The sequence below is a fragment of the Anabrus simplex genome, chromosome 7, assembly GCF_040414725.1.
Source record: "Anabrus simplex isolate iqAnaSimp1 chromosome 7, ASM4041472v1, whole genome shotgun sequence".
NCBI classification, from domain to species: Eukaryota; Metazoa; Arthropoda; class Insecta; order Orthoptera; family Tettigoniidae; genus Anabrus; species Anabrus simplex.
In genome coordinates, this window is record NC_090271.1 from 59,816,449 (window position 1) to 59,841,507 (window position 25,059).

Below are 25,059 nucleotides of genomic sequence, written 5' to 3' on the forward strand. Positions count from 1 at the left end.
CATAGCAACTATTTTTTTTCCTTGTAGATATGTGAACGGATCACAAACGTATATGTGTCATGTGGAAGTTCTGCAGGTATAGTGTGTATGCAGAACAACAGATGGCTTTTTGATAGCTGGTAGTAGCGCAGCGAGGGCTGTGAAATCAGTCGGTTGGTGAGTGTCGTGCGAGATGGAAGTAACCCGTGTTGAGCAGCGCGCTTACATCAAAATATGATGTAGATGTTGATTCCCATAGGGAACCTAAAATATTTTTCCCGAATGAGTAAATTTATAATACCAATATAATGGTCCGTGCTAAGTCCCAACTGACGAGCCTAACTTAGCACACGAGGGCGAAACGCAGGCAACCAAGAATGAGTTAGCTGGAAAATTTATAATGTCCAATAATGGACCATTATATTGGTATTATAAATTTACTCATTCGGGAAAAATATTTTAGGTTCCCTATGGGAATCAACATCTACATCATTTGATGGCCAGGCAGGCATCTATTTTTGGAAATGAGACATAGCTCTGATAGTGCATTGGCACTGCTGGTGGCTTCAAATAGCCTATGCAGTGGCCTCCACGGGTACTTCCTGTCGGTACCGCTAGATGTCGCCAAATACTTTAATATGACAATACGGGACAGCTTGCTGTTTTCAGCGAGAAAGTCAACAGTGCTGCTACCTACACAGCTTGGTGTGACCAACTCTTCAATGACATATTGCTATCTGTATGATTCTTGGCGCACTGCCGTGTTGTTTATAATGTATCAGTGTTTGTCACTAAATAATCTTACATTGCAGTTATATTCCAAGAAAAGTGTTATGCGCTGAACAAATTACCCAGCAAGATAATGTGGATGGGAACTGATAAGGACCGCAAGTATTGAAAAAAGTAATGACCTCGCATCTGTGTTGAGGTTACATTCTATGCTCCTTATATTAAGAAAATCAATCAAATACTCTACTGAAATGTTAGTGGGACCTGAAACCAATAATATTAACAAATATGGAACTCTGGCATACTCAAACTTGAGGGTCCACATTGTTAAACATTACCATAAATTTCACAATGGGAAACTTGTGGGCCTGTAGCGTAATGGTTATCGTGGTAGTCTTGAAATTGAAAATTGAAGGATGTGAGTTTCGAATCCAGTCACCTTTTTTTACTGTAAGAAAATAATAATATATTTTTTACGTCCCACTAAGTACTTTTACGGAGACGCCAAGGTGCCGGAATATAGTCCCGCAGGAATCCTGTGTTGGACCTCTTCCATTTCCCTTCTGATTAGTGTTAATAGAGTATGGCTGGCCAGTTGTACTTCCTCTTAAAATAATCATCACCACGGAATGGTCAGCATACTGGCCTTCGGTTCAGAGGGCGCTGGTACAATTCCCGGCTGAGTCGGAGATTTTAATCACGTCTGTTAATTCCTGTAGATCGAGGCCTACGGATTTGTGTTCGTATTCATACGTATCTTCAAGTATATACAACACATCATACAGAAAACAACCACAAAAACACGCGATAGTGAGTACGGTATATATCCCTCCACATATGATTGCTGTTAGGAAAGGCATCCGGCCGGAAAACTAGGCTAAGTCGTTACAAAATTCTGCGCTAGGTAGTTGAGAAAAGGCTAAAAAGAAGAGAGAGTAGTTGTTAAATATTTCCCCCAGAGGCTGGGTGGATCCTCAAACAAATTCTGCTTTATTATTTTTAAGACAGCGAAAGGCACGGCTAACATAATGCTCGTTTGGAGGTTTATGAAGGAGGCATATATTTTTTACGTCCCACTAAGTACTTTTACGGAGACGCCAAGGTGCCGGAATATAGTCCCGCAGGAATCCTGTGTTGGACCTCTTCCATTTCCCTTCTGATTAGTGTTAATAGAGTATGGCTGGCCAGTTGTACTTCCTCTTAAAATAATCATCACCACGGAATGGTCAGCATACTGGCCTTCGGTTCAGAGGGCGCTGGTACAATTCCCGGCTGAGTCGGAGATTTTAATCACGTCTGTTAATTCCTGTAGATCGAGGCCTACGGATTTGTGTTCGTATTCATACGTATCTTCAAGTATATACAACACATCATACAGAAAACAACCACAAAAACACGCGATAGTGAGTACGGTATATATCCCTCCACATATGATTGCTGTTAGGAAAGGCATCCGGCCGGAAAACTAGGCTAAGTCGTTACAAAATTCTGCGCTAGGTAGTTGAGAAAAGGCTAAAAAGAAGAGAGAGTAGTTGTTAAATATTTCCCCCAGAGGCTGGGTGGATCCTCAAACAAATTCTGCTTTATTATTTTTAAGACAGCGAAAGGCACGGCTAACATAATGCTCGTTTGGAGGTTTATGAAGGAGGCATTTCATATATTAAAATTTCATTATTATTATTATTATTATTATTATTCAATTATTTTAACAAAAATATTTCCAATGAGTGTAGTGTATTCCTCTCCCGTTGGTCTTGACTGTAGCATAGACAAGTATGCAGTTCACACCAACACGCTAGATGTCACCACCGTCGCTGTTCGCACTCCACTCAATGCTGTTGAGGTAGAGCTGTCCGGTATTGGTGTATTAAAGTATTTGATGTCGCTGCAATCAACTCCAAGAAGATCAAGTAATTCAAGTCTCAACCAGCAGGTGGAAGAAGTAGAAGAAGAAGTACATAACGTTAAATTCTCGAATTCAAATTCAAACCAGGTGGCAACAATGAGTAATTCACCACCACCGTTATCGCCTAACGGCTCAGAAGAAATGGAATCGGAAACGACGAAAATGGCACGTCGCAGGGAAAATACATCATCGCCCTCACCAACATCAGAAAGGAAAAGACGGTGCAACTTAAATTCATCATACAACTCAGAGACGCTGACATCAGGTTCAACCTACACTTTGCCGAGCTCAGTGGTACAAAACCTGACCCCACTGGGCTCTCCAGGCTCCGGCGTCCGACCACTAAGATTGGAAATAGAAGAAGAAGAAGCCAACATCATAGCGCCTTTCCAGATGCCTCAGAGATCGCCGCAGCGAACCCTGGACTTCATGCCGACCAACGTAAGGAGCTACGCCCAAGCGGCTAAGAACCCTGTGCTGGCACCCTCCATCAGGCAACGAAGTGTTGTGACCTCGGTGCCCATGCCACCACCAAACTTCTACGTCGTCAAGCTAATGCATATCGACCTAGATAAGGCCAACACACGAGCCTTATACAAAATCATCACAAGGTTCACCCCAAACCATGCCAGCTACGATATGGAAATACAGAGAACACGGGACGGCTATTTCAATATTAAAACATCGAAGCCGTTTTACCATCATCTGACTACAGCCATTGGAGTGCATCAATTCGGAAAGCACGCGAGGGCAGCTAACATCACTCAACAGGCTCCAACCAGGCGAGCGCCTCCCTCTCGCCCCTCACCTATCCTATCAGTGGTGGCCTACCAAGTGGAACGGGACTGGACGGAGGATGAGATCGCCGCCCAGCTGCAGCAAGAGGGTCATCAGATCTACAAGGTCATCAGGATCCGAAACAACCAAGGCCCTACCTCCCTGATCCGGATACTATCCAGGGACATCAACACGCTGGATGGCTTACTGCGGGACGGCGCCGTCATCTACCGTTGCAGGCATCGAGTGGAACCCTCAAGATCCTCACCGCCCCAGAAGATCAGGTGTGATCGTTGCCAGAGGTACGACCACGCACCAGGCACCCCTTGCGTGCACCCCGAGGTATGTGCTATTTGTGGACAGGAGCATCCCACTCAAAATTGTAGTAATTAATCATCTCCGAAATGTGTAAATTGTAACCTCCCCCACCCAACTTTCTCCTACAAGTGTAACCGCCCAGCTCCAGACCCAACCCAACCAGAATCAGTAGTTCCAGTTATCTCCCAAGATCTCCCCACCCCCGCCCCCTCATCCAACCTCCCCACCCCCAGTACTGAGAACATCATACGATTCATAAGTATGGTGTTACAGAACGTCCTTCCCTTTAACCGCCCCCATATCCTATCCCAAGTCCAGCTAGCAGCGCGACTGGTGTTTAACACTCACGTGGATATAGCGTACACCGGGAATAAGATGCACTATGCATTTTTTCCCTTGAACGCTGTACCAATAATTAATTAATGGTCAAAGTATACTATACTAATATCGGCTCTCTGAACACCAGCCGTGCTCTACTGGACAATTCCCTCTCGCTGTACGACCCGGATATTTTCATCTTAAATGAAACATTCCTAACTCCAAAACAAAGTCCACACTTTAAGCTATTCCATCTCCACAGAGCAGACAGACCAGGACAAGCTCGTGGAGGAGTAGCCATAGGAATCAGAAAACATATAACAACTAAATCTTTCTCTTATAATTTTGCGAATAACTTTACAGAATACCTAATAATAGAAACATATTTTCCAAACAATACAACTATAGCAATAGTAACAATGTACCTCACACCCAGATCACCTCCACCAGTAGATTTCATTAAATACATAGACTCAACTTTTCATAACTACATATTTATAGCCGACATTAATATTAATTCTTATAATGTAACACAATCTAATGACTTTAATACAGTAATCTCGCAAATCCGGGGAGTACAGATTCCCTTCCCCTTCCACACCCATCCTATTTCCAACTCCACTCCCGACATGCTTATCCTATCACCCTCACTCTCCACTAACCCAGTAATAGAAAAAGGACTATGTATAGATTCAGACCACGCACCAGCGATCATTACCATCCCAAACATATCCTATACATTACGTAACCAATATTCCCGCCCTCCTCCTACCAGACGTTATTTTCAAACCGACTGGCAACAATACCGCCAAACAATAACAGAACTGCTCCAGCATTCCCCCCCACCTACCTCAATCCCGAACCTACACGCACTAATCAGTCTAGTAGAGCAAGTAATAATAACAGCTGACCAAAAACACATTCCGAGACATTCCTACCATCCTACCAAACCCCCAATCCCCCCCAAAGCACTATCATTATTAAAACTAGCCCACGAACTGTACAACTCCTACTTACGTACTCGCGACAATACGACTTTACGAGAACACAGAAGAACACTAAGACATGCACGTTCGTACATCAAAGCAATGAAACAAAAACTATGGACTACTGCATGTTCAGAACTATCTGATATGCACGACGCCAACAAATTCTGGACTACATTTCGAAGACTAACTAAAACACATAAACCACGACCTACCTACCCTATACATGTCGCTCCCAACCCTCCTACTACAGATAAAGAAAAAGCAGACGTTTTTGCCGTCCATTATTCTCAAGTCTTTTCTCCCCCACTAATACCACAATACAGACATCCAGAAGAACCTACAATAATACAGTATAATAACCCAGATCACACTCATCTCCAACCCTCCTTCAATCATTTTCGAGAAATAGACTATAACCATCCACTCAACGCTCCAATCACACCTCAAGAAATACAAAACTTCCTACGTCACAAACGTAACACCGCTCCCGGCCCAGATAATATCTCCTATCGCCACATTAAAGAAGCCCCACTTATTCTAATTAACATACTCTGCTCGATCTATAACACTATGCTATATACCGGTGTTTTTCCTGAACACTGGGGTAAATCTATCATATTATTATTCCCGAAACCTAACAAGCTTCCGTCCGACATTCACTCCTATAGACCAATATCACTCCTCACAGTACTCAGTAAAATTTTTGAAGGAATATTATATAAAAGAATGTCGAGATATCTACATTCTCTCAACCTCCTCCCAACCTCCCAAGCCGGCTTCCGACCACATTTTTCCACCCAAGACCACCTCTTCCACATCACATCCTCAGTAAACACCTATATAAAGACCCGTAAACCAGCCGCCCTAATATGCCTTGATGTTAACAAAGCCTTCGACTCTGTCTGGCACGAAGGACTTATATTCAAAATTAGCCACCTCCCTCTCCCCACCACCATCATAAGACTAATATTTAATTATCTCAAAACTAGGAAAGCCGCAATTAACATAAACGGAACCCACTCGTATACCTTCCCCATAACCTCAGGTCTTGCTCAAGGCTCCCCACTCTCTCCTTTCCTTTATATACTATACACATACGACGTCCCGCACCCAGCGCCACCATTACGACTCTACCAATATGCTGATGACCTTGCCATTCTAGCCTTCAGCCCTACCTTCACAACCCTCAACAACAGGCTACAGAAATACTTCAATACCCTCGAAAACTGGCTAAACCACTGGCACATCTCCATCAACCCCACCAAAACCCAATTCATAGTTTTCCGAAATAAATCCCGTCTCTGCCCTGCACGCCACAAAGTCCACATAACAATGTACAATACACCCTTTGTTGAAACTAACAGACTAACGTACCTAGGAATTAAACTTCAAAATAACCTGCAATGGAACCATCACCTGGATGACATCTACAGGAAAGCTATAAACTGTTTCCGAGCACTCAGATCCCTAACAGGTTTCACATGGGGACTCAAACCCACCCAAATAATTAACGTTTATAAGACTTTCATCCGACCATTAATAACATACGCCTCCTTGACATGGATTACTGCCCACCCAACTGAATACGTAAAACTTAACCGACTCGACCGACACGCCATACGTATAGCTCACCATCTACCATCAGACACACCCTCTGCCAATTTCACCCCTTACTATACCTTCCCAAAAATAACATCCTACCTACATAAACTACGCCTCCAATACTTGACAAGAGGCACACTCCATAACAACCCTATAATTAAAGAAGCCCTACCACTTTCACCTCTAGCCACCGCAATTCTAAACGATAACCGCACTCCAGAAAATTCCCATATTTTCCCACCTCCCATTACCTAACTTCCACCACCTTCCCACTGTCACCGCCACAAAGTCTCAACAATCACATATAATAATAGAAAGGATGCTCCTGACCACGGTGACACATCACCTGAATAGTGTACCGGCCGACTTAGGCACCACAAGTGCTGTCACAGATAACAAGTGAAAGTGAAGTGAAGTGAATTCCCTAGTAATTCTCAAAGCTAGTGAAAAATTTCAGTGAAATTACCATATGAGTGTATCAAATTGTATACGTGAAAATGAATAATATCACAATCACCAATATTACTACTAAAAGATTATTACTATTTTTTTCACTTTTCAAAATATTATTATTATTATTATCACATTATGGCTATTAAAATTATCACTACTTCCTTGAATAGCAATAATATTACTCAAACAGACAACATAAACATTTGGTTAACATAATTATCTTCATCATTATTAAATTACTGTTATCATATTATTACTATTAATCTGCAAAAATATTTTATTTTCATCCTATGCAAAGATAAGAACTCAAAATATAAACCGCCACAAGACGAGACCAAACCATCAATGAACACATAGTTACTACTACCGCATTGTTGACAACACTGACTGACCCACTAACACAGTGACCACTACGACGATGAATGACATTCCAAACAAACATGTGACTAGTAGTACTACCACAGATGTTTACAAACAAACAAATAACACCAAGACAAGACAGACCATACCCCACATGAGACGTAATAAGTAGTATAAACCACTGTATAAACAAATACTAAATAATGTAACTTGTGAATTTCAAAAGTGGATTGTATTACCTAACATGTGTGTTATAAATACAAAACAAATGGACCTAAAAACTATAGCCAAGCAAGAGGCTCCACGAAACATCAAATTTACCTTTAAAAATGTGTAAAATATATAATCTTGTGCTTGATATGTAATTATTGTAAATCGATACAAATGTGGTGAATACGATCAATAAGAAGGACTAAAAGACTCTAACCAAAGAAGAAATTCAAGGAAACAATTAAAAATGTAAATATATGTAAATATAAATGTACAAAGAAAGAATTCAATAAACAGGGTCTAGCGGGGGAAGACTATGGGGGGGTGTGGTGCGGGTCCTCTCCGTGGGTTGGTTTCCCCTTGGTGGTCCGGCGATCTCTGCGCCAAATCAACAATAAATAATGATGTATGTACAACACATACAATTCACGTTTAAAACCAAGTATCAATAAACCAACAATCAAAGGCCAAAGAGCTACTAGTTTAGCTGACGGCCCGCCTGTCAAAGGACAGGAATGAAATAACCTCAGCAGCAGCAACCTCCACGGTATGCACTAGCCTTGCGTCTTGGGTGGTGTGCTAAGTCCCAACTGACGAGCCTAACTTAGCACACGAGGGCGAAACGCAGGCAACCAAGAATGAGTTAGCTGGAAAATTTATAATGTCCAATAACGGACCATTATATTGGTATTATAAATTTACTCATTCGGGAAAAATATTTTAGGTTCCCTATGGGAATCAACATCTACATCATTTGATGGCCAGGCAGGCATCTATTTTTGGAAATGAGACATAGCTCTCATAGTGCATTGGCACTGCTGGTGGCTTCAAATAGCCTATGCAGTGGCCTCCACGGTATGCACTAGCCTTGCGTCTTGGGTGGTGTGCTAAGTCCCAACTGACGAGCCTAACTTAGCACACGAGGGTGAAACGCAGGCAACCAAGAATGAGTTAGCTGGAAAATTTATAATGTCCAATAACGGACCATTATATTGGTATTATAAATTTACTCATTCGGGAAAAATATTTTAGGTTCCCTATGGGAATCAACATCTACATCATTTGATGGCCAGGCAGGCTAGGGATGGGCTGCGAACGGAGTCGCGAAGAGTCGAGACTGCTACCTCTGGAACCGACACTCTCAACTCCGGTGTCGACTCCACTGATGCAGTATCGCCATCTATCAACTGTTGTCGGAACTGCTTGGAATTATAGTTCCACGTTCTTCCCTTGGTAACTCGTGATACGATGAATACAATATGATTATTAGTCAGCAAACATTAAATATTGTTTCGGGATTTTACCATCGTTAGTTTTAATGTTGTAGGCAGGGATGGGCTGCGAACGGAGTCGCGAAGAGTCGAGACTGCTACCTCTGGAACCGACACTCTCGACTCCAGTGTCGACTCAACTGATGCAGTAACGCCATCTGTCAACTGTTGTCGGAACTGCTTGGAATTATAGTTCCACGTTCCTCCCTTGGTAACACGTGATACGATGAATACAAGATTAATACAGAAAACATTACATATTGTTTCGGGATTTTTATCATCGTTAGTGTTAATGTTGTAGGTCTATTTTGGCGACGATGATGATAATGATGACGATAATTGTAGTGGTAATAATAATCTGACAGTATACGTTTACATACTCGCCAATATTAACATCAAAGAGTTCAGCTCCGCTGTGTAGGGGGCAACGCGTGGGCCTGTCACCCGGCGGTCCCGTGATCGATTCTCGGCCGGGTTAGGTTTTTTAAATTGTAAATGATTAATACCCCTGGTTTAGGGCATAAAACAGAAAAGAAAAAGCGAGTGCTTAGAGTATGATTTTACAACAAATATTTTACCAAACATTGTGCGTAATAATAGCCGCCTCCGCAGTCTAGGGAGGCCCCGGGATCGATTCCGGCCAGGTCAGGGATTTTTACCTGTATCTCAGGTTTCGTGATCACGTTGAGGTAGAGACCGGGTCTAGAAAGCCAAGAATAACGGTCGAGAGGATTCGTGCTGAACACATGTCGCCTCGTAATCTACTGGCCTTCCAGCTGGGCAGAGGTCACTTGGTAGGCCAAGGCCTACGAGGGCTGTCGCGAAAAGGGGCTTTTGTGTATACTACTACTACTACTACTACTAATAATAATAATAATAATAATAATAATAATAATAATAATAATAATAATGCAACAAGACTTAACGTGGTCTTTGAATTATAATGATAACCTACAACCTGTTTTCCAGTCAGTGACCGGGTCAGGAACGGAATGAATGAAGCCCCCATACTGCGGCGAGGATAGGAATTGTACCGGTTGCCGAGGTCTGTCGGACTTCTATGGGGCAATGATGAATGACTGACAGATAAAATGAAATGATGTCGGAGAGTGTTGCTAGAATGGAAGATGAGAGGGAAAATCGGAGTACCCGGAGAAAAACAAATCTCACCTGGAGTGACCGGGATTTGAACTACGTAATCTAGCGATGAGAGGCCACAGCGCTGCCGCCTGAGCCATGGAGGCTTTTGATGCTCTAATCTATGTTCGAATTATGTTAGGGGATTTACCCATATTAGATTTGTTTTCACCGTTCATGTGCAATTAATAATGATTTACCATCGATTATGTTTATCAATTTCCTGATCACGACAAATAAAGACGTGAAATTAAATGTCCGTGGTCTGCTGTGCCGATACTTTCTGACATGACACGTTTAATTTCATTTCATCTACACCATTACGCTCGTCGTCTTCGTTAACAATATCGTACTTCACTCTACAATACTCTTAAAAAATCCAATGGGCAAATGAGCAACAACATGTATGATATTTCATGTTATTTTCCGCGCCTCGACATGCAGGCGGCCCTGCAATGAGAGTCAAGTTCGCTTGGAGTTGCGAGGCTTCATGCGAAGCGAGCGTGCGGCCCCGCAATGCGCATCAAGTTAACTTGGAGTCGAGAGGCTTCATGCGAACCGAGACCGGTGTTCGGAGTCGATGGAGTCGACGCTCTCGATTCCAGGCTTCAGTCGCGCCCATCCCTAAGGCAGGCATCTATTTTTGGAAATGAGACATAGCTCTCATAGTGCATTGGCACTGCTGGTGGCTTCAAATAGCCTATGCAGTGGCCTCCACTGTATGCACTAGCCTTGCGTCTTGGGTGGTGTGCTAAGTCCCAACTGACGAGCCTAACTTAGCACACGAGGGCGAAACGCAGGCAACCAAGAATGAGTTAGCTGGAAAATTTATAATGTCCAATAACGGACCATTATATTGGTATTACATCAAAATAGCCGTTCTCCGTGGGAGAAATGCAGTGGAATGTTACAGTGAATTAGTGGAAGCCCTTGGGAATAATGCTCTACCATACCGTACAGTAGCACGGTGGGTAGGAAAGTTTCAGCAAGGACGTGTGTCAACCAGTGATGAGCAACGTTCGGGATGACCTGTTAGTGTGCAGACTGATGTGGTACGTGCCGTCATTGAGCAGCTCCTGGATGAAGACAGATGATGGATGCTACTGGAGTTAGAGAGGGCAAGTGGCATCGAGAAACGCACCGCCCACAGGATATTGCGTAATGAGCTGCAACTGCACAAAATCGCATTGCGGTGGGTGCTGCATGCACAGATGGAAGTTCAAAGGTGGGTGCGCTATGCAATATGCTCCGACCCCCTTGCATGCTGGCAACAGGACGGTGATCAATTCTTGTCACGAATAATCTCTATTGATGAATTTCAGGAAGAAATGGAACACCCACCGTACTCTCCCGACATTTCGCCCTGTGACTTTGATCTCATTTGAAAGATTAAGGAACCACTACGTGGTAGGCGGTTTGCAACATGAGAGGACATTGTTAATGCTGTGCGCCAACAGGTGACCCGATTCACACATGGTGCGGCAAATGCTGAGGTAGATGGTATTCAGTGCCTCCCACATCATTGGCAGCGTGTGGTGTCAGTAGCAGGGGACTAATTTTAGGGTCTTTAGGCCCAGGTTTGTCATGTCAACTTTATGTGTACTGTGTTGTCATTCTTTTGAACTGGGAAGGCCATATTGCCCTGTATACTACCGTAATAAATTAGTGTGTTATGATATTTCAGTGCTATTCATTGTCCACACATGTAGTTAACACCTTGTCCTTTCGTCGGTATATGTCACATTTTCCAACCAGACTGGTATTTTCAAGAAAAAAAAATAGTTGCCATGACTTTTGCTCCAAACTTCCTTTGAGCAGTACAGAGTGTAAAAATAAGGTAGGCTAAACACTCAGGACACATTCCTCATATGTAGAATAAGAAAATACTACTGATCTGTACTTAGGGCAGTCGCCCAGCTGGCAAATTCGCTATCTGTTGTTTTCCTAGCCTTTTCTTAAATTATTTCAAATTTATTGAACATCTCCCTTGGTAAGTAATTCCAATCCCTAACTCCCCTTCCTATTAATGAATATTTGCCCCAATTTGTCCTCTTGAATTCCAACTTTATCTTCATATTGTGATCTTTCCTACTTTTAAAGACACCACTCAAACTCGTCTACTCATGTGTTTCCATGCCATCTCTCCACTGACAGCTCGGAGCATACCGCTGATATAGATATTGATTTCCATAGGGAACCTGAAATATTTGTCCTGAATGAGTAAATTTATAATGCCAATGTAAATGGTCCGTTACTGGACATTATAAATTTTCCAGCTTATTCCTGGTTGCCAGCGTTTCACCCCAGTGCGCTAAGTTGGGCTCATTAGTTGGTAAATAGCACACCTACCAAGACTCATGGCTAGTGCATATCATGGAGGCAAGCAAGCAAGCAAGTAGTTTGTTCAATTCCTACACCATAAGGTGTAGGCAAGCCACCGTGGAGGCCACCGTGGAGGCCACCGTGGAGGCCACTGCATAGGCCACCAGCAGTGCCAGTGCACTACAAGAGACTTTGTCTCATTACCAAAAATTGATGTCCGCCTGGCCAACAGATGATATAGATGTTGAATCCCATAGGGAACCTGAAATATTTGTCCTGAATGAGTAAATTTATAATACCAATATAAATGGTCTATTATTGGACATTATAAATTTTCCAGCTAACTCATTCCTGGTTACCAGCGTTTCGTCCCAGTGTGCTAAGTTGGGCTCATCAGTTGGTAAATAGTACACCTACCAAGACGCATGGCTAGTGCATACCGTGGAGGCGACGACAACGAGAAGGTATTTTATTCCCCGCCCAAAGAGCGGAGCGGACCCCTCAAAGCATGACGCGCTCTCTCGGACTGGGAGATGTGTACAAAAGAGGGAGGTCTGATGAAGGAGAAAGATGGGAAGGCGAAGTAACAAACTTATGGAGGAGGAATAGTGGGGCCTCTTAGCTAGGGAGATGCGAAGAAGAGTGGGTGTGTAGAAGGAGTGGAGTTTTATATGGGAGTACCAGGGTGGAATAATGGGTTGAGGAGTTGTAGGGTTGCAGCGATGTGACTCAGGGAAGTTGTGAGGAGTCTATAGAGATCTATATGTGGAGGTGGGTGGAAGAAGGAACAAGTTGCGGTAAGGGGTGGGTGTACATAGTGACTAGGTAGATAGGGAGAATGAGCTGGCCGGGTGCGATGACGTGTAGCGACAAGGGATGTCTGGGGAAAGGTTGAGGTGGGGAGCGAGAGAGTTCCACTGGATGACAGCGTAGGTTGATGTGTGCTCCACCGGACATGAGGTGATGGACTGCGTCTTTTGTTGGTACATGGAGACATACTAAGGTGGTTGGTCCAGAAGAGTTCAGAATGCAGAACGCCTGCCGTGGTGGGACACCTGCTGTTTGAAGTTCACGTAGGACGTCTTGTTCGGTGATGGTTGTGGCAACGCTGCGAATGACACAGCTAAACATTGCAGGTTGAGATGGTGGTGGTGGTGGTGGTGGTGGTGGTGGTGGTGGTGACAGTGGTGACAAAATGGCGGTGCGGCAGCTGCTGTAGTTGAGGCGGGTGCATCGGTGATTTGCTGGTCATGGAAATAGCAGGATGGAATACGTAGAGGTTCAGAGGTGGGTCGCATGGGAATGGATGAAGACATTACTGTTGAAGGATGGGAGTAATTTAAAATTGTGGTAGGAAGACATCTAAGGGTGAAGGTGGAGGTCATGGCAGTCGTTGTGATAGTGGTAGTCAGTGGCGGCCGGTCAGTACGTGCTACCGGGCTCCAGCACGTAGCTTGGAACTGTAAGGAATATTATTTATGTACAGTACAATTATCCTGGTGCCGTTTCGTTGTTTTGAGTACGATATGAATTTGTGTTTTGTGAAAATCAGGACGAGATCTGTCGAACACCTAGCGCCGTTCTCCCGGGGAACAAGTCTCGTGCTCATGTGAAGTGAGCCCTTGCCTGTAGCCTGAAGGAAGCAATACGCAGGCGCAGCCAAGCTTGCAACACTCCCCCTAGCCGGCGGAGTATACCGTAAACCGGGATCAACTTTCACTGATCCCGTTTATAGTTACTTCCTCTCCCGCAAGGGGGTAGAATTACTCGATGTCTCCCGCTACCCGGAGCGCAGCGAGGGATCCAGTCGGCCGTGCTTATGTTGAACGTGGTAAGCGAATCTGCCACTAGAGAGTAGCATCGTCTGGGTTCGAAAGTAAAGCGTAAGTGGAGGCAATCTATCTCACACATGCTTATTAAAATATCCATCTTCCTTTTGTGTCAAAAATAAGGAATTCGTAGGTGAGTCAAAGAATCTTTGACTGACCCTAAATGTTATCTGCATTACAATGTAATTTACTCTGGTGAAATGAAATAGCGTATGGCTTTTAGTGCCGGAAATATCCGAGGACATGTTCGACTCGCCAGATGCAGATCTTTTGATTTGACTCCCGTAGGCCACCTGCGAGTCGTGATGAGGATGAAATGATGATGACGACAACACGTACACCCAATGATGGTTAAAATTCCAGACCCTGCCGGGAATCGAACCCGGGATCCCTGTGACCAAAGACCAGCGCGCTAACCATTTAGCCATGGAGCCGGACATTTACTCTGGTAATAGGGGAGGTCTCAATGAATCAGTTGGCAGCTCTTTCAGTTGCTTTGTGCGGTTTTTAATCTCGCGGTTATATTACTGGTGCGTGTTTTTTCTGTCATTGTGTTAGTGCTAAAGTTTATACGAAGATTTATCAAATTATTTATCCACTGCAGTGTATATAAAGTGAAATTAAATTAGTGTTCTTAGTGGGGATCTATATTCCCACGATTCTATTTGCACTGATGTAAGTTGCGCCATTAGGTTAGTAAAAACAATATTTCTCCAATGAATTATTTATCTCGTAGACAGTTGTCGAAGAATTCATCTGCTTCCAAATTAATGTTGTTTTTGTTTGTTCTGAGTTATAAATTGTGAGAAAAGTTGTATTATTATTATTATTATTATTATTATTATTATTAGTAGTAGTAGTAGTAGTAGTAGTAGTAGTAGTAGTACCAAGTTTGAAGTATGCGTTGTTCATCATGGCAATATGCAGATTTAAAACAGCGTATTTAGCTTGTTTTTTGTAGCACGTAGGACGATTTTTTCACGAGCCGCCACTGGTGGTAGTGGACATTACGGAAGGAGCGAAGTGTAGTCGGGGATGGCAAACTGCCAGTGCAGAGTTCAGCCACTTGTTTTGTTGAGGTCAGCTGGGAGCAAATGTAGAGTTGATGAGCAACCCAGCCAAGCAAAAATAGTAGGAGAAGGTGCGGAGATTGGAGATGCCCAATAACAGTGAGGTCGATGAAAGACCCTGAGGAGGCCACTGCGTAGGCTACTTGGAGCCACCGGCAGTGCCAATGCACTATGAGAGACTTTGTCTCATTACCAAAAATTGATGCCTGCCTGGCCATCAGATGATATGATGTTGATTCCCATAGGAAACCTGAAATATTTGTCCCGAATGAGTAAATTTATAATACCAATATAAATGGTCCATTATTGGACATTAAACTTTTTTGTAGTTTACAAATTCTTCTTTCACCAGAATGAATACCCCCCCTCCTACCTTTTCTGTCCTACTACGATACACACTCCAGTTCTATGAAAAATTCTGCATTCATTATATCTTCTCAGCCATGATTCAACTCCTATTACAATATCTGGTAAGTATATATCTATTCAATTATTTAATTCTATTCCTTTCTTTACAATACTTCTACAGTTCAACACTAATATCCTTCTGTCATCCCTACTTGACTTCCAAATACCTGTACCCTTATCACCGCTCCCTAGACCACTCCGTTTCCCTGAATGTACCTCCTATAATGCTTTTAAACAAATTTCATAACTTATACTACGGTTTAATGAAGGCCATATGAGCGCAGATCCCTATCTCCTAACCACCCATTAGGATCCAGAAATCTCACTCCCACTTTCCCATATACCCACTCCATAGTCTCATGTAAATCCCCAATTACTTTACAGTCAGTATCCCTCCTACATAGTATTCAACTGATAACAATCTTCGCTTCTTTAAACTTCATCCGTGCTGCATCTTCAGTGGAGATGTCTCAAATGAGTTGATTATCACTCCATCTAATGATGGAAATTGAATTGTTTTTTATTTCCATCATGTCTCTTTTGTTTTTCATTTCTCCCATCATCATGTTTTTAACGTATTTTTAGCTTCTATTATGTATATAACTCTAACCCCCCTTTTATCACTGACTATGCCTCAAATGAGTTGAAACATGTTTGACTTTTATTACTCCATCTAATGATTGAGATATATATTATGTATTGAATAGGAGGACACAGTAAATTTTCCTTTGTAAAGATCCTACACATCCCCAACTATTTTTGGTACTCATACCTGCTTGCTTTACGTTGTTGGTACCAACATGAGACACTACCACCTTCTCTTTTCCCTCCTCTGGACACACTTTATTTCCATGTTAAAATTCATTTTTAACAACTCAACATAGTACGGTACATTAATCATGGGAAAGATACACAAACAGAACGTACCAGCACACCACACGAACCTCGTTCTTATATAAAATGTCAGCATGCCCTCCTTAGGAATGATGCATGAAGCAGTGATGTTTGATGCCATCTAATGGTTGTAATGATGCACGTAAGGAAACACAAGAAATGCTGTTTGATGTAAGCATCTTTTTAGCTTGGACATTGTAATTTTATTTATGAGACTACTTAATTTTTTTCCTCTTGCGCCATAGATAGGGTATAATTTAAAGTTAAAAATTTCATGATTGTTCCGTATTGAATAGAGAAATATACAATATCATATAGTAGGAAGGATCCACCTTTCAATACTCCGTTGTTAAGTTGAATCAAATAGAAGTTACAACCTGTTCATTAGAGACCAGTTTCAACACATTTGAAGTGTCATCATCAGCCAATTAGCAAAGCAGTGCAAAAATTAAGACATAAAGATCCAAAAACAACTAACACAATGATCACAGACAAAAAATTAACAATATTTCATGTCGAAGCAATTCGAGTTGATGTTCATAACACAATGATCACAGTCAAAAGAGTAAAAAAAACACCACTATTTCGTGCCGAAACAAATCTAGTTCAGGTTCATAAGCAGGTCTAGTACAATCCTGTTATGCTGCATTCACATATGAAGAAGTATGAAGATGTTGTATTTGAGATCGATAACGAGTTAAAGGATTTGTTCTATTATGCAGACTTGAAGGATAACTCATTATTAAACTGAACTTATGATATGCAGTTATGTATAGTTGTTGCTAGGCAGGTCTTGTAGGCATTTGTTTCTCCGGCCGAAGAATAAAAGGTATATAGATAGGGTAGACACTGCCTGAAATGCCTCTTATTATCACTGATAATAACATTAAAATGGCTTCAACTACCATGTGGAGCCACTTTTTATGATCCCATCTAGGTTGCCTGTATGTCAATTTTGACATTGCATTTTCTCTACCAGATGGCAGAGTAAACCAGATGTATATTGGGCTAACTATGGCTGAGTTTTAATTAATTTTGTCAGGTTAACATCAAATGTGCCACAGGAAATCTTTTACATGCTAACATTGTTCGACATGGAGTGTCAGATGGACTTTATTTCACCCTTCAAACCTCCAACTACCTCTGCTGGGTTTGAACCCACGATCTTGGGATCCAGAGGCCGAGAGAGAAAGAGAGAGAACAAGGCAGGTAGTGTTTAGATTATTGAGCAGAATGAAAAGAATTACTGCTATAAGCTACGCAGAGCAGTCAGTCAACAGCAAGGCGAGGGAATACACATTTGAAAGGGACCAGCGGGGAAACTCCCATAACATCTAATACCAAGATCTAGAAATTCCATATTGAGCTACAGTTTATAACCAAGAGGAGTTTCCTCTGCTTTATATTTACCTTTCAGGATAGAAAATACACACAGTACATGACTTAATATTGTTTTTAAGGACTTTTAAGCACTTGCCAGTGAAAATGTTATAATATACAGACTTAGTAATTTTTCACACGAATTAATTAATTTTTAATGTAATTTTTATGTATTACTAAGCTCAAGATGTATCATCTTAAGAGATGAAACATGTCCTTATGAATAAGTGTTATTCCTTGACTACATAATAAATGCACTGAAAGGTGGAAGCTTGGTATAAAATCAGCTTCATGGTTCTCGAATTTAATCAGTCATAAGAAGACAGAATAAGCCAAGCATAATTACACGTTCTGTAACTTCGCAGAGCCAGAGCTGTTTGGTTTGCATAACACTGTCTTCCTGGTTGGAAAACCACTAATGGTGAAAGTCAGACTCAAGTATTACAGCTCTGTCATTACCACCAATGCCACAATCAATGACGATGTCAAGCACCACATCGGTGCTGGCCGGATGAAATGGAATCACTGCCAGGTATCCTGTGTGGCAAAACTGAAAGATGTTCAAGATGGCCCTCAGACCTGCCCTTCAAATGCTGGGTAAGACAGAAGAAGCATGTTCATTTAATACCCGCCACAGAAATGCGAATCTGCAGTGGTTGGTGCGAGTTACTCTGACCGACCGAGTGTTCAATGAGCACATAAGAGGATCCTTCGGTATCACTGCTATTGGTGAAAATCTGGAGTAGAGACAAATCCGCTGGTACCAGCATGTCAAACAGCATGATGAATTTTTTATTTTTTATTTGGCATTACCAAGGACGTGTTTGGCTCACCTGGTACACGTCTTTCAATTTGATGGTCATGAGTGATCTGTGGGTCTGGGTATCGGATGGTGATAATGAGGCAGGGAGAGGGTGAAATCTGGTGTCAGCAAATAGCTTACTCCTGTCAAATAACACGAAGGAGTCTGCTCAAGGCTTAACATAATGATCCGACATCATATGTCCTTACTTCGTATGAACCCTACGGAGAGGTTAGGAATTGAATCCAGGCTTTCGGAATCCAATCTAGTGTTCAGAAATTGTTTACCATCACCTCTTCTACCCTGCTGACCAATATTCTAACGGCAAAATTTTCTTCTAACAATGAGACCCGTACTGGTTAACCATAGTGTCAAACCATATAGACTTGGCGACTTAACGATCATGGCCACCGGGTGAGCGGCATGATGAAGATAATCCTACACAGAAAGCTCCTGCTATCCTAGAACTGTCCGGCTCCTTGGCTGAATGGTCAGTGTAGTGCTGTTCCGTTCAGAAGGCCCCGGTTTAGACTCCCGTGCAGGCTGGAGATTTTAGCCTTAAATGGTTAATTCACTTGGGTCGGGGAGTGAGTGTTTGTACTGAGCCCTGCATCCCTGCAATTTACACACCACAAATAGCACTGTCATCCACCACAATAATATGCATTGTGCCATACACAGCAGATGCCATTTACCCTCCTCTAAGAGTCTGCCTTACAAGGGCTGGTCCAGGCTAGCAATAGCCACAAGGAATCATTATTATTATTATTATTATTATTATTATTATTATTATTATTATTATTATTATTATTAATATCGGAGGACCAAGGATAAGCCCAGGACTTCCAAGAGCAATGTGATGAAGGAAAGCTGAAATCGACTGGAGTTTGATGTGCCATGAGGCTGTTTTTAATTAAGTTTGTGAGTACAAACTATGTTGAGTGGAAAATTCAAACACGATTGAATTTTCAAATAACTGTAAACACACTGCCAGCCAAAAAAGGCATAACATTTGGGAAGAAGTAATTTTCTGAAATATATTTTACAATTATGTTCATTATGATTATATTTTTCTGAATGTTTATATTTATTATAACTTATTTCCGATTCCTTAGCTGAAACGGTCAGCATTGTTGCCTTCGGTTCAGAGGGTCCCGGTTTCGATTCCCGGCTGGGTGGGACATTTTAACTACTCCTGGCTAGCTCCTCTGACTTGGGGACTGTGTGTTCGTGTTTGTCCCTAACAAGCACATGTTTGTATATACATAACACAACACACTACCAACCACCACAGAAACAAATAATACTGAATATATCAATCCACGGTGGTTTGGTGTCGGGAAGGGCATCCGGCCGTAAAACAGAGCCAAGACCATTTGAGCTACACAGTTTGCACCAGGTCTTATGGCAACGATGGGATAGGAGTGGGAAGGGAGGGGCCGTGGCCTTTATTAATGTACAGCTCCAGTATATGCCTGGTGCAACCATCTTCAAGGCTGCCAACAGTGGGGTTCGAACCCACTACCTCCCGAATGCAAGTGACAGTTATGTGATCTAAACCGCTCAGCCACTCGATCGGTAGAAGAATAATTTATTATACCGGTATTTTATAACTTTATTTTGAGTTCATTAAATTCATATTACCGTATTTGAAAACATCGAAGTGTTAGGCTGGCCGTCCTCTGGAAGGGACTACGCACGACTACGTTAATACGCAATTATAGCCGACTTTAATTTGTAACACTATGAGGTACGACCGGTGTCGTTCAATGGGTCCACTGTTGGTGACTTCGCACAGTTCTGTATCGGTGCCTGTAGTAGGCCTAAAGGCCATCTACACACGGAGCTACTCATTAGTAATTGATTGGTAACTGAAGTTTCCGGCCGATTACTTGAGTGTCACTTCCTGTGTATTTCAATGGAAAGCCACGCAGGGCGCTACCAGTAAAAGAGTTATTAAGAAACTTCAGGTTCAGTCAAATGGATGATGAGAATTTATTTTACTTTTTACTACTACTAAAACGTTTTCATTCCTCCCCTGAAGGGGGAGCGGGCCTCTTAGACGGTAACGCCATTTCTAGATTTGTTACGGTGAAGGGGATGCTCGGAGAAGGTGAGAGGGGTTGGCGGTCGTGTCATATACTAGGAAATATCCCGGCATTCGCCTTAGTGCACGAGAATGGAAAACTACGGAAAACCATTCTCAGGACAGCCGACGGTTGGGGCCAGCCGTTAGGTCCAGCCCTGTCGCGTCTCCCGAATGCAGGGCGTAGAGCCGTGGCACCCCTCCTCTGCTCAGTCGGAGTGCAGAGCTGTTGGACCACGGACCAGTCGTGGCCATTTGCGGGTACATCCACCGACCTTTACTTTTTTGGACAACCTTACCAGACGAGGTGCCGGATGCAAATTCGTAAAAGGAAGAAAAAGGAAGATATCGTGTTGCGTAAACCCATTACTGGCTTCAAGGAGGACAATGGGAGAATTTCATTATCTGCACGACGATCCGGAGAATGACCCCTAGAAGTTCTTTATTATCTGATGCCCTTATACACGTTTCGTTACATTTTAAATCATATAGACGTAAGTCGCCAAAATATCGAATTTCAAATAACACCTCTGGAACTTTTACAGTAACCGTATTTATTATGTGATGTCTTCGTGATGTACAGGCCGTCAGCCTGTCAGCTGATCGATTAGGGCGGTTTAAATGAATGTTATGAGTTGTACTTGTGAATGTAATGCATAGGCAGTGATCGAGAGCATTCTCTGGATAACTGTGGCTGTTGAAAGACAGAACTGCATATTTAAGAATATTGAATGCCTGTTCTCTATATGTATCACATCGGGATTGTCCGGCTCCACGGCTAAATGGTTAGCGTGCTGGCCTGTGGCCACGCGGGTCCCTGGTTCGATTCCCGGTAGGGACGGAGATTTAACCATCATTGGTTAATTTCACTGGCATGGGGGCTGGGTGAATGTGTCGTCTTCATCATCATTAAATCCTCATCACGATGCGCAGGTCACCTACGGGAGTCAAATCAAAAGACCTGCACCTGGCGAGCAGAACATGTCCTCGGACACTCCCGGCACTAAAAGCCATACGCCATTTCATTTACATCAGGATTTACGTAAACAGCTAATGAGACCTCTTAATTTAGGTTAGGTATGCTATTTTCACGCGATGAGTAAATTCAAGGGACGTAATGCTTCTTGTGGAATTTATTCGTTGAATTGTTACTGTATGGCACTTTTTTTTTTTTGTGTGTGTGGAAATATAATGTGTTGCGAAATTAAATAAACTGCCACAATGCCAAGAAGTTGTGTGTACCACGACGAAAATCCAACTACACAACAACTATTCACATTTCCTTCGAACGAGAGCAAGAGACATTTATTAACACGAAAATCCTTACCGAAAATTGTGAAGTATACAGGAGTAAGTTTCACTAACTTTCCCGAGCAGATGGTGAATTCTGCTTTTGACTTTCTTCTTCTTATAGCCCTATAGACTTATAACAGTGTTTTATTGTTGATACAGAACAAGTCTAAAAGTAACCCAATGATCAGTAACGACGTGAACTTATATTTGTGTTATTTCTTGCATTAGGTATTGAGTGCAAAGTAAAAGCAACAACACCATGGGCGCCCATACACGGGGGCAAGGTGGGGCCGCGGAAAGGCAAAAATCTAATGTAGTCAGGTGTTTTCCTTTCAAGAAAATGATTTAAAAGTCAGTATTACGTAGAAGTGGTATTACCGTCTCCCACCAATAGGCAGGGCATACCGTGGATTATTCTACCGCAGAATACTACTACGAACCCCCAGGTCTAGCCCCCCCCCCCCCCCCTACAAACTGTCATATGGGCGCCCATGAGCAACACCCAGTATAAAATGTACAACTAAATGCAGTTTATAAATCCTAACCTTACGAGCGTACGGCCTCCGGAGAAGCCTGGTATACGTCCTTTGGGTAGACGCCCATTAGGCTACCTGCGCGTTTGTGAAGTTCAAGTATCCAGATGGTAATCTTTCTTAACAAAGTACGCCAGTGTAGAGGGTAGCATGTTTCTATTGTTTACGTTTGATTTGAACGAACACCTGATCGATTCATTATTATAGCTCTACCACAACTAGTGTTGCTGATTTTTCATTTCACTAACTACCTTTACGATTTTTAGAGATGCTGAGGCGCTAAAATTTTATCCCGCAGGAGTTCCGCGCCTTCCTAAGTAGCTCAGACGGTTTGAGCTGAGCTTTCAAGTTGGTGGGTTCGATCCTAACTCAGTCCGATAGTACTTGAAAATGCTTTAATACAACAATCTGGTGTCCATAGATTTACTGGCACGTAAACGAACTCGTGGGGGACAAATTTCCAGCACCTCAGCGTCTGCAAAACCTTTTAGGGTTTTCGGAGTGTCGATGGAAGAGATTATCTAGTAAAAGTAAGTGGTGGCGAATGGTGATAGGCAAGAAGGTAAAATAATTCGTGGCCTTACAAATCTAATATCTCTGGAGCCAGGACAGAAGTGACCAAGAAAGACAGAGCAGGAAATATGAAGTAGGAGAATCTAGCAGAAGTGAAAGAATATGAGACTCAGTGAGGAGCTCGGCGTCATTAAGCCGACAAAGAACTGTGAGCCCCTGGGGTAAAAGTCTTATTTCAAGTCCTCAGATAACTTTTTCGTCCGCCTCTGTGGTGTAGTGGTTAGTGTGATTAGCTGCCACCCCCGGAGGTCCGATTTCGATTCCCGGCTCTGCTACGAAATTTGAAAAGTGGTACGAGGGCTGGAACGGAGTCCACTCAGCGTCGGGAGGTCAAATGAGCAGAGGTGGGATCGATTCTCACCTCAGCCATCCAGAAAGTGGTTTTTCGTGGTTTCCCACTTCTCCTCCAGGCAAATGCCGGGATGGTACCTAACTTCCTTCCCTCTTCCTTGTCTATCCCTTCCAATCTTCCCTTCTCGCCACAAGGCCCTTGTTCAGCATAGCAGATGAGGCCACCTGAGCGAGGTACTGGTCATTCTCCCCGGTTGTATCCCCGACTCATTGTCTTTTTTTGCTAGTGGCTTTACGTCGCACCGACACAGATAGCTCTTATGGCGACGATGGGATAGGTAAGGCCTAGGAGTTGGAAGGAAGCGGCCGTGGCCTTAATTCAGGTACAGCCCCAGCATTTGCCTGGTGTGAAAATGCGAAATCACGGAAAACCATCTTCAGGGCTGCCGACAGTGAGATTCGAACTCACTATCTCGCTCACAGCCGCGCGCCCCTAACCGCACGGCCAACTCGCCTGGTAGACTCAATGTCTCACGCTGTAGGACACTGCCCTTGAGGGCTGAGTCCGAGGGGAAAAACCAACCCTGGAGGGTAAAGAGATAAATAAGAAGGTAACTTTCTCAAGCCTAGTAAATAATTACAACTGGAACATACACTATTATAAGGGTTGATAACCTTTAGAAAATATCATCTCTATTAGGACAGCATGGCACAGACCAAGCAGTTAACATGGAAGCACAAAGAATATGATACCAATAGTAGCGTAGTTACTGTATTTTAAAAGAAACAACCGCAAACGCTTCGTCGTGCTCCTAAACAATAACTACTACATTAGGTCCGGAAGAGTTAGCTACGGATACGAAAGAAGAAGAGAATAATCGTGGCCTTAAAATTTCAGGAATGAGCACTACTTCAAATCTCAGGAAAATTACACGTCACAAGCAATCTCTATTGACAAACATAAAATTACATTGCCTGTATACGACAAATACTAGAACATGATAATGCAATATTTTCTCCACCAAAGCAACTTTACACTGTACTTACGAGTTCCTCCGTTGTAAGCGTCCCTTGAGGTTTCTTGTTTACAGATAACATTACACCAGGTTTCTGTTTCAAATAACAAACAAACACTCAACCTATTACGGCCTAAACACGCGCAGGCGATATTTCAAGAAAATGCAATGACATGCACGTTTTGAATTTTGTGTTAAAATGTACACCAAAGACTGCCAACTTATGGCACAAATCATACCCCCTGGTCGTATTCCGTAGAAGTAAAATATACCTATATCAGTCACAATCGACCTAATTCTGGATAGAGAACTCATTGTTATAACCGAAGAAGTGAACCAAGTAACAATTTAAACAATATAAAGTTGAAAAACATAAAATAAATTGGTTTAGGTACAAATAATCAATTATTGAACAAACCTGAGTCATCGCCATGGGTTCGTAATTCAATATACGAACTCTGCCGAAAATTATCGGAACTACTCGATGGGACTCGTAAGCTACAGCAGTTCCAG

The 25,059-nt window shown here is 42.6% G+C and overlaps 1 protein-coding gene across 1 annotated transcript in view; it reads right to left on the minus strand.

Moving 5' to 3' along the window:
* LOC136876904 (26S proteasome non-ATPase regulatory subunit 2) overlaps positions 1-24,709 on the minus strand; it is a 165,786-nt gene extending 141,077 nt beyond the window's left edge. Inside the window, exon 1 of the mRNA XM_067150658.2 lies at positions 24,578-24,709. Coding sequence (XP_067006759.2) covers positions 24,578-24,628 — 51 coding nt within the window. The 5' untranslated portion in view covers positions 24,629-24,709. The remainder of the gene's footprint in view (positions 1-24,577) is intronic.
* Between the last annotated feature and the right edge of the window lie 350 nt (positions 24,710-25,059).